The 11,286-nt window shown below is 40.2% G+C and overlaps 1 protein-coding gene across 1 annotated transcript; it reads left to right on the top strand.

Moving 5' to 3' along the window:
• The first annotated feature begins 221 nt into the window (after positions 1 to 221).
• On the top strand, positions 222 to 6,158 carry atp5fa1 (ATP synthase F1 subunit alpha). Its single transcript, XM_079585333.1, has 11 exons — positions 222 to 426; positions 1,112 to 1,187; positions 1,267 to 1,436; positions 3,156 to 3,329; positions 3,447 to 3,613; positions 3,698 to 3,998; positions 4,802 to 5,026; positions 5,104 to 5,211; positions 5,418 to 5,562; positions 5,645 to 5,795; positions 5,934 to 6,158. Exons 1-11 carry the CDS (start codon positions 367 to 369, stop codon positions 6,010 to 6,012), a joined length of 1,656 nt encoding a protein of 551 aa, XP_079441459.1. The 5' UTR covers positions 222 to 366; the 3' UTR covers positions 6,013 to 6,158.
• Positions 6,159 to 11,286: the final 5,128 nt, after the last annotated feature.

The raw sequence follows: 11,286 nt of genomic DNA, 5'->3' as shown, positions 1-11,286 counted from the left end.
AAAGATGTTTGGCAGATTTTTATACTGGAAAAAAAAGTAATTGTTTATAAAATATGAGCTATTGTTCCTCTTTCGATTTGAATAAATTCGTCTTCTAAATGCACAAATGTAAATGTTTTTTTTGTTTTGTTTTTAAATCAATACAAACACAGTTTAATGGACATAGCCTTGACTTTATATGTTATAATCTACATAAATAAAAATGTCTCGGGTCGTCTCAAGGAACTACATCCGGGTCTGTTGTCGACCTTTCGTATATGAGCTGCGCTCGCGACCTCCATTTCCTTCACTCAGCTCCTCGCGCAATAGCCGGCCGCTGCAGGAGGACATACGCTCAAGCTCACGCGAAACAACCTATCAATAACCATGCTCTCCGTTCGCGTTGCGGCGGCTCTGGCTCGCACCTTGCCCAGACGGGCCGGATTCGTAAGTCTCATTTTGTGGTGTTTTAACACGGGTGCAGCGCCGAGTCGGTGAATGTCAACGCTTGTAAATGGCGTGAGGCTGCGCGTCGCCATCTTGCAGTGTGAGAGGCCTACGTTCGCTGCGTTTGATTTTAGCTTTATTTGTTTGTGGTTTAAACCTCAGCAACGCACTTTTAGGGAACCGAATCTGCGTGTTTTGAACGTATATTTACCTTATATATGGTTACCTTTGCATGTTTAGCGAGGTTATAAATGAATGACATTCCCAATTGAAGGTCAGGAAATGCTGCTTGGGTTTGTGACAGGTCAGCTGTCAGTAGCTTTATCTATTTGAGTGAATTTGGAGTATTTTAGTGCTTAATGGTTTAGTGCATCCGTGTATAAACTTTGTTGTTGCACTTGCGTTTACCCTTTATTTAGGCGTAGCCTAACCTACGTTTGTGTGATGTCAGTGCTTTGCGCTGCATTACGATTACTGAACACATTATGTTTGCAAATGAGCTTATGTGCACTTTAATTCGTATTTTTAGTTATTCTGCTATTACACTGTTAATAGGTTTAGGTTCAATGACGTGGTTGTTGATGGCGCATGAAGGTCAAGGGCTCACAAGCAACATGCTTAGATACTAATGTCTATTACTAACACTATCATTATAGGATTATAACCAATATATTTGCAATTGCAGGTTTCCAAGAATGTTGCTGCTGCATGTGTCGGAGCAAAGAACCTGCACACTGCCAGACCATGGCTGCAGAAGACCGGTATTACATGTTTTTCATGTTGCACTTGGGTCATTTAGGTGTGGTTGTTGCGTTCATTTCACTCTTCTTTGTTTTCCAGGCACAGCGGAGGTGTCCAGCATTCTGGAGGAGAAGATTCTTGGAGCCGATACTAGTGCGGATCTGCAGGAGACCGGCCGCGTGCTGTCCGTCGGTGACGGTATCGCTCGTGTGTACGGGCTGAGGAACGTGCAGGCTGAAGAGATGGTGGAGTTCTCCTCTGGTCTGAAGGTGAGCGAGCGAGCCCGGGGTCATGAGGTCGTGGCTGAGACACAAGGAGTCCAGATGCTTAACGATTCTTAAAAGGATGGTTCGCCTAAAAATTGAAAACTACTTTACTCATCCTCAACTTGTTCCAAACCTGAATTAACTTTCTGCTGAGCAAGATATTTTAAAACCAAACTATTGATGGACCTCCTTGACTTCTATAGTTTTAATTTTTTCAATGGGGTCAAACTCTTTTATTACCCATTCTTAAAAATATCATGTGTTAAGCAGAAATAAATAAATACATGTTTGGAACAACTTGATGGTGAATAAATTATGACAGAATTAATTTTTAGGTGAACTATCCCTTTAATGCAGTGTACATACAAATTGGCTCTTATTTGAGTGCATTATTGTAGTTCGAGATGCATGTCAAATATAGATGTGCCTACTTTCTCCCCCTACATTTTAGAATCAATTCTTAAATATTTAACTTGTCAAATTTTTATTTTAAAGCTGCAGTCCGTCGTTTTTCCTCTTTGTCGCCATCTCTGTTTGAAATCTGCAATTGCAGTTATTCGCGGAATTATTAACTGTGCGTGGGTAGTAAATCGGCATGAAACAGCGCGGATGAACACAATGTATTGAGGAGAACCTGTCGCTGCCGCGTCGCTGTGGATACTGTACTGTCATCAGCAATGTCAGAGTATACCTTTTGAAAGTGTATAACGTTAACCAACATTAGAATTTTCATCGGTACATGTCATCTGAACAAGTAACATTCACTTTTGTTCTGACCAAATTCGTGGGGTGGGGGGAAGCATTGCAGTAGCTAGTATATCATGCTGATTCAATCTAACGATTGCATATCACGTCAAAACGTGAAAAATATATTTTGTTCTCAAATTATTAATTATTCTACATCATTATTGCGTGACTACATTTAATGTGTATTAGGGCTACCTGTAGTTCAGTTTTAATTTCTGTGCAGTATAAATTCTAATTGTCATACCAACAAATTAATGTTCCTTATAACTGTTTCTCTTTTAAATAAAAAACACACACGTATGTGTAATCAAATGCTTATTTAAAACTGTAATATAATCAAATTTTATTCACATACATTTTGAACCCCTTCAAAACACGGAGTTCACGCCACCTTTCAAAAGCCCTGCCGATGTTTATCCTTGTTTTAGCATGGGCTCGGCTGCAGTCTCTTTTTTTCTGTAGCCACTCTGAAGTCCGAAGTCTTTTGGGTTTTACAACTGGTGACTCTCCAGTTGTCCCTGGTGATTGTCGCTTTAAACTTTCGGGATCCGCCATACCAAGTGCTAAGCTAAATCTCCACCATCATCCACACACGCTATATAGCCGACTAGCCGGGACTCATTCTATATGTGTACAGAAGTGACGTAATGACGCAAAGACATGCTTGAAATTCCCGCGGAAATCCACCAGTACCACTGGAATTAAAATCATTATTACAAGCTTACCGTTTTGAATCGAGGTAAGGCAAGCAGATCGTTTTGAACACTGGCTGGTTAAGTTTTTTTTCAAAAATGTCTTTTTTGATATTTTTAAACACAAAAAAGTGCCGGACTGCAGCTTTAACTGAACAAAATGCTTAAATTTACTTCAAAATGAACTGGGTTTTAGTTTTAACATATTTAAATTATGTAATCTGGTCTCTAATGTTCTTGGTTAACTGCTTTTACATCAAGACACTTGCGCTTGTCCTCTTAGGGAATGTCTCTGAACTTGGAGCCTGATAACGTTGGTGTTGTGGTGTTCGGTAACGACAAACTCATCAAGGAGGGTGATGTTGTCAAGAGAACAGGAGCCATCGTGGATGTTCCTGTCGGATTGGAGCTGCTCGGTCGCGTTGTGGACGCTCTGGGAAACCCCATTGATGGCAAGGTCTGACCACCGATTGGTTACTTGCATAGTTGTAGATCCTTTGTTTGATTATTGATGCCAGTTGTTGGAATTGGTCCTTTAGAGTTGAACAATCTGTCTTTTTGTTTCTCCTCCAAGGGTCCCTTGGGCAATAAGGAGCGTAGGCGTGTGGGTCTGAAGGCCCCTGGCATCATCCCTCGCATCTCTGTGAGGGAGCCCATGCAGACCGGCATCAAAGCCGTGGACAGTCTGGTGCCCATTGGCCGTGGCCAGAGAGAGCTGATCATTGGTGACAGACAGACTGGGTAAGTCAGGAGATTGATGCTTGGATTGCTTCATTTGAGCCCATTTTAGCTCAAATCATGCATTTTTAAACTTGTTTACCTCAGCAAAACCGCTATTGCCATCGACACCATCATCAACCAGAGGCGCTTCAATGAAGGCACTGAGGAGAAAAAGAAGCTGTACTGCATCTACGTGGCCATCGGGCAGAAGAGATCCACCGTGGCCCAGCTGGTGAAGAGGCTGACAGACACTGATGCCATGAAATACACCATCGTGGTGTCGGCCACCGCGTCTGACGCCGCTCCCCTGCAGTACCTGGCTCCTTACTCCGGCTGCTCCATGGGAGAGTACTTCAGAGACAACGGCAAACACGCTCTGATCATCTATGACGATCTCTCCAAACAGGTGACGGCTTGGGACACATTTACTCCTTTAAATCCAGACGTGACCAAGTTGTGCATGCAAGGTGTCGCTTAGGCCACACTAGATTTACCCATGGATGTTTATTGAAGGGTGAAGGAGCACTAAACATGCGAATGTTGTTTTAACATGCTTTTTGGTCTGCTTTTTTTTTTTTTTTCATGAGACAGATTATTTTCTCTCAGGACAAGCTTTTAAGGACTTATTTTGTAAGATGCACCCAGAAAGATGGAGCTGCAGTCTTTAATACAAGTTTGCATATGTGATTGAGTATCGTATACATCAGGCTTATGTATGATATAGTGAATATGGAGCTTGCACTCATTCAGAGGCCCAAACTGAGCAAAGACATGCAACTTGGTGCAGTTGCTGTTATTTAAATGGACAATCTACTATTTTCCGATAGCTAGCAAAGTTAATCAATGAGCTCTTTATAACAGTATAGCAGGTGTCACTAAATATCTTCCAATAATGTCGTATGATATCTAAATGTTTGTTTTAATGAAAACAATGAATTCGATGAAATGTTCCTCAGAAGTACTATTTTAATTTTTCTAAAACCATTGTTTTGATCAAGTCCCTTCAGTCCAGTAAATGTTCATCTTGAAATATTACTAATAGAAGTTGTTTATAAAAATCAGGAAAGATTTCACAGCACTTGCTAAAAGTGTTTTTGCACAGTTAAATTGAGGCCCTAGAAATGTGCATTTCAAATGATGGAGTATGTTTAATGGTATTGCAGGAGTTTGTGTATCTGAGTCTGAATGCTGAAATGTTTTGTTGCTCAGGCTGTTGCCTACCGTCAAATGTCCCTGCTGCTGCGCCGCCCCCCCGGCCGCGAGGCCTACCCCGGTGACGTCTTCTACCTGCACTCCCGTCTGCTGGAGAGAGCGGCCAAGATGAACGACAACTTCGGTGGTGGATCCCTCACTGCCCTGCCCGTTATCGAGACCCAGGCCGGAGACGTGTCCGCTTACATTCCCACCAATGTCATCTCCATCACCGATGGACAGGTGGGTCATTGCACAAGCAGATCCGGCACAGTCAATGGCTTGATGCACACGCTGATCTACTCGATCTCTTCATGCAGATTTTCTTGGAGACGGAGTTGTTCTACAAGGGCATCCGTCCCGCTATCAACGTGGGTCTGTCCGTGTCTCGTGTCGGCTCTGCTGCCCAGACCAAGGCCATGAAGCAGGTTTGTTTTGTCCTAGTTTGGCTCCCAATGGATGTTTTTAGTAGGGCTGCACTATATATTGCCTGCAATATAATTGCATTTCTTCTATATCACCATATATTGTGTAAAAATAAATCTGAATGTGTTTTTTTTTTTTCCCCTCAATATTGTGCTGCCCTAGTTTCTGCGTTAAGAGGCTTATAAAACACCTGCTGTTTGTTCTCCAGGTGGCTGGTACCATGAAGCTGGAGTTGGCCCAGTACCGTGAGGTGGCTGCTTTCGCCCAGTTCGGTTCTGATCTGGATGCCGCCACACAGCAGCTGCTCAACCGAGGCGTGCGGCTCACAGAGCTGCTCAAGCAGGGCCAGTACTGTAAGTACACTGCTGCCCCCTACTGCATAGGAGGACTCGCTCTCCCGATCTATTTAATGTTCCCATGCTGTTTTGTCTCAAGGTCCAATGGCCATTGAGGAGCAGGTGGCCGTCATTTATGCTGGTGTGAGAGGATACTTGGATAAGATGGAGCCTAGCAAGATCACCAAATTTGAGAGAACCTTCCTTCAACATGTCATCAGCCAGCACCAGGATCTGCTCGCAGCCATCAGGTACGTTTCATAAGCGCTTCAGTATTATTGTCATGTCAGTGGAACACCTTGTTCCTGAGACATCAATTTAAAACTCAAATGACCGCTATATATGTAACTTGCTTATACTTATATATATTTTTTTTTTTTCTGTTTTAGGACCGAAGGTAAAATCTCAGAGGCCTCTGACACAAAACTCAAGCAGATCGTGCTCAGCTTCCTCTCAAGCTTCGAGTAGATTGTTTCCTGTATCGCTAATGTTTTGTCAATGTTTGCATAGTGCTCCTGCTTAAATTTATACAAACCCTAAAGAACTTCAAGTGGCACTTGATCCTCGATGTACAGAAATCTCCTAAGAGAGAATAAAGTGTTCCCAACTCCGTCTTTGTTTGTGTGCTTGTGTGTTTGTTTAAATGATGTTCAGTTTTTATTCTGGGGTTCTAGTGCATTTTAGATGCATAATTATGGCATTTAATAACTGAATATTAAACCAGTACTCCGCATAATAGTACAAAGTCTGTCAGTTGATGTGCAAACTGATAAATGTTCGCAGCACATCCTAGTGTTCCTGCTCTCTTGGGCTGTAAAGATGTTATTTGAGGAGTCGTCGGGAGATGTAGTTTCAGAAGTTCTTTTGGTTTGTTAACCTTACCATTTAGAAATACAAAGGGTAATTTGACATTAACTTCAGTTCATTTGTTAACATGAACGAACAATGAATGAAAGACATCAGTATTTTCACTTGTTAAATTCAACATGTACTAATACATTATTAAAATCAAAAGTTGTCTTGCTAAATGATTTAATTGACCTGAACCAATGTATAATTAAATTTTACTACTGTTAAAAGATCAAATGTGTATCATTTTAAGAATGTGTAACTAACCTTAAATGGGACCTTTATTGCAAAATGATCATTTTTAAATGCTGTGTCCCTATTTGACTCTATATGAAACTTGAGTGATATGAGATTTCACACCTGCTGACAGCAGGTAATTGGGCACATCGCTTGTTCAGGTAAATTTGAGAACTCCTTTAATCCCTCAAATAGCAATGTTTGTCATCTATGAATTTGCTTGGGAGCTGAAAACTTGGACCTTCTGTCTGATGGTAGCATTGCCTGGCAAAATTGAAATGATTGGTAATCAGTTTTCAAAACTCAAAAAAAAAAAAGTAAACCTTGTATTCAAACCTGGTTGTATTCAAAAAATTCAGTTCAATGTCATTTTAGGGCAGTTACACACATTCTGCCACTAGAGACAGTCAAAGTAAAGCTCTTCTCACTAGTTTGTTTCATCATGTCTTTACCACAAGGTGGAGACTGTGCTTCAGGACACTAGTGACAATATGCATTTGCTGTAAAACTCTGAAGTCCTGTAGTAAGGTAACCTTACGTGACCTTAGAGAAGCAAGAGTCTAGCAGCAAAACGTACTCCTCCAAAGATGCAAAGTGCAGATCACTTAAAGTTGAAACAACAGAATTTGAAAAAAACTCAATACATTTCCACTTCCAAAATGCACACAACAATGATGTAGTTCCAAATTAAAGACAGTCTGATGATAACTGCGATACAAATAAGCCATTTGTAATCCAGAGTATGGCCTTTCCATTGAGTCAGGCCAGTTACCATTTGCGAGGAGTTAAAACAGTCAAGTAGCGATAAAAATCGTTAGCGGTTGTAGTGTCACTTTGGTCCACATGAATGTCGAAGTCCCGACAACTAGAATTCTGTGTAACTTCAGGGTCAACGTTGACAAAGACGGCAAACTGACATAAAAACGGCATGTGCTTTAGTCAGGTGGTTTGTAGACCGCAGCAATGATAGTAGAAGTAGGAACTCATACTCAAATCCAAGATTTCAAATGATGAAAACTAAGGAACAGACAGCGCTTGAATTGAACTGCAGGTTGTAAACCACGATAATGCCTCTGCCAGATGACCTCGAGATCTAAAACCCAAAACCAGCATGAGTAATCTGGTTAATGAGGAGTCCATCATTTTCTTTATGCCACGATTCAGTTAAAAACAGTAAATCTGAAATAAAGTCTTGCCTTGTTATTCACAGAACGGGCATTTGATAATGCAGCATACGCCAGGCTCTGCGGTGCAGACAACAGTGATTTAGTCTCCACACGGGGAACCGGTATTAAATTACTGTGATCAACACCAATGTAAAACAGATTGTTAATCTTAACCAGATTTTAAGATCAGAAGTTGGTGTGCAGTGTGTAGCTTAGGGCCATTGTACACAGCCTGTCCTAAGTGTTGATTTCCCGTTGCACACCGTGAGCTCAGTATCATATGTCCATATGCACAGACCAGACCACAGTGTTGATTCCCCGATGCACACTCGGGTGGAGTACAGAAGTAAAAGCAGCAGAGAATAATATAACTTAAATAAAACAATCAAACACACCGGCGTTCCCTATCGACACCTAATGCATGTTATGGATGATTCACATGTGGGCGCCATCTTCTGGTCAGACATGGGAATTCTCACAGTGCATTATGGGTATTCTCTTGCTGTTGAGCGTACATTGTGTACACTCGTTATTGCAGTGCATTGTGGGATTGAATGAGTGCACTCAATAACGTCCACTATGGTTTCGGATACCACTAGAAATGGCTGTTCGCTCAAATAGTGTCCTATTTAAGGGATTTGAAATCGCATACTACTACTGTATAGAAGGTGAAAAACAGTATGTGATAAAAAAAAGTATGTCCAAATTCACGGATGATCTACTTCCTCTGGCGAGATCTTGAAGCGTGCATACGATGGTCACTTTACTATCCCATGAGGCCACGGGAGATGATTTATGAATATTGGTGCATGGTGAATGTAGTACGTCTAGATTACACTCATACTACACACACTCATACTATTATTGAACATACTTTTTTAGCAATCGTGAAGTAATTACTTATTCAAAATACCTAGTGTGTGATTTCTCAGTCACAGTCACTGAGTGCCACAAACAAACAGCAGCACCTTTTACAGTTCCTCCTGAACCAAAACTCACGCCATGTCCTAACCGTAATTACAAGATGGCAACCCTTGACTTATACCAGGAGCTGTTCACGTCCTCAGACTCTGATTTATGCATTTCTGTGTCAACATTACCAATGTTGAAATGAATCTGAAGCAGTCAGGTGGTACAACTAGAAACTAGAGCTCTGTAAATTGTTTCCGTTCATTATTATTTGTAATGTTATGTGCTTTGAGAGTCGTCTCGTGACGCACTGCTGACTCTGCTGTGTGTGTTCATGTGTTTTGAAGGAGGCGTGGCTTTGGAGACGCTCTGAAATTGCCTACCCTACCTTTATATATAAAGAACTTTTTATTCTCTTAAAAATAAAGGTTCTTCTATGGCATCATCCTGAAAACCTACTTTTGGAAGTTCTTTGGAAAAGTGTTTTTTGCAGGGGTTTATTGGCTGTTGAATTAAATTCAATAAAAATAATGGTAAATTTGGTTTGCCATGTAAAATCAGATAAGAACCGGTTTGAAGTCAACATGATATCTGAATTTACCCAATTTACTTTCTTAATCCACAATCCATAGGCCGCATGCTACTAGACAATGTCATTGCCAATTGCCAAATACCTATTTTCATTTTTTTTCTCATCAAATACAATTACTGAAATGGGTTGCGAACAGTTGTTCATGTTAAATTTAAAGAGCCCAGAAACCAATACAATGATCTGAGGACCCAATGTGTATCACACACATCTACAGCATCTCTGTAAACTGTCCTATAGCCGTTTGCATAATCTACTGTAGAAAACACACGGCCCCTCGAGCATCTGTTGACTAAGTACATTACATGTAGTTCTCTACACATCTCTCATCAGAATCAAACAGCTGGATCCAGTTATTAACATTAGCAAAATCAAAGCACAAATCCCCCTTAAAAATCATTTTGCAAACTCTGGAAGAACAAACATGTAGTTTTTATCTTGGCAAGTGTGTGTGTGAATGCATTTAAAAAAAGATGGTTCTTTACACACAGTAACAACAGGTACTTGATATCCTTCTTAATAAAAATTAAATGTAACTGGTTTTCTACCAATCAAGTGTTTTTTCCGAGGCAACAATATAGAATAAGACCAAATAGATAGAGGGGTAAAAATCATAATATTAATGAAAACAAACTATTATTAAACAGGTTCATAATAACACCATTATAGAACTTTCCCTTTTATAAAAGTGTTCTATTAGCCCCCAAAAAGGTTCCGAATCTGGTAATTTAGAACCATTTTTCTTAAGAGTGCCAATAAAGAACCTTTACTTCTTAATGTACAAAAAAATAAAGGTTAGGCCTATTTATTGGCATATGGTTCCACGAATAACCTTAAAAATTCACAGAACCTTTCCACTACACAGAAGGTTCTTTATAGTGGAAAAGGTCTTTTCGATTTTTTTTTTTAAATGTTCTTCACGCTAATGAAAAAAAGGTTATTTTAACTGTGAAAAGGTTAATATTCACTGTGAAACCCCCCTTTTGGATCCTTTATTTTTAAGAGTGTATTTATAAAAAGCTGTGCCTCTTTATTGGGCCGCAGGAAATGTTATATACCAGCGGGATACTGTACAAGAGTTTACGATCACAAACACACACACACGTCTACTGATCCCCCATGTGTAAAACGCTCTGCTGCTATATTTACACATGTGTAAAGGCTCTGGTGTTATTATGTCCCATGGTACAACTATTTAATATCACAAACATACTCTTGGCACGAGGACTCGGAAGGCCTGATGTTGGAGTGTGTGTGTGTGTGTGTGTCCAGACAGGATGCTCCAGGTCTGCTGTAAAGCGTGCGTCATTTGAGATGCGGTTGAACGGTGAATTCACGTCTGAGAATCTAGACATCAGCGTACGTGGATCACAGAAGGCTGAGGTTTAATGAAGAGGGATTAAAGAGATTCAGTAAATACATCAATTTACAAAACAGATATGATTGACTCTAGAATCTGATTGCATGAGCAGCATTCAAATCTTTTTGGAAAAAGCAGATATAGCCTACACACAAGTGTGACCGCACATCCATTGCATTTTGATGCATGACGTTGTAAATGGCCTGCAAAAGAATTGTTATTTCTAGATTATTATTATAACATTTGCCTCTTTTATTGTATTGCTGTTGCCGATATTTTAGAAAACCATTAAGCCACTCGGCTGTGTATGGGTTTCAGTGATTTTAAGGTGTAAAACATTGAAGGTTGTGTTACTGTAAAAATACTGGTCCATGTGGCCTCGAATGACTTATTACTGTAATTTAACTCTTTTTTAAAAAATTCTCTTAACTTCCTGTCTAAGGAACAGTCACATATACAGCTTTAATTTTGTAGTTTCTCTACATTGGCATCACTGTCAAAGAGTAATTCGCTGGTGAAGTGGATTTACTATTGTAGAGTTAATGGAAGTTATCATAAGCGTTGTAAGCAGATGTCATAACAAATGTCAGTAGACCGGGAAGATTTTAAAACGAGCGGATTCATTCCTAAAT

This window comes from Phoxinus phoxinus (genome assembly GCF_949152265.1).
Source record: "Phoxinus phoxinus genome assembly, chromosome: 17".
In the NCBI taxonomy this organism is placed as follows: Eukaryota; Metazoa; Chordata; class Actinopteri; order Cypriniformes; family Leuciscidae; genus Phoxinus; species Phoxinus phoxinus.
The sequence above is the reverse complement of the archived record's forward strand: the minus strand, read 5'-3'. Positions and strand labels throughout refer to the sequence as shown.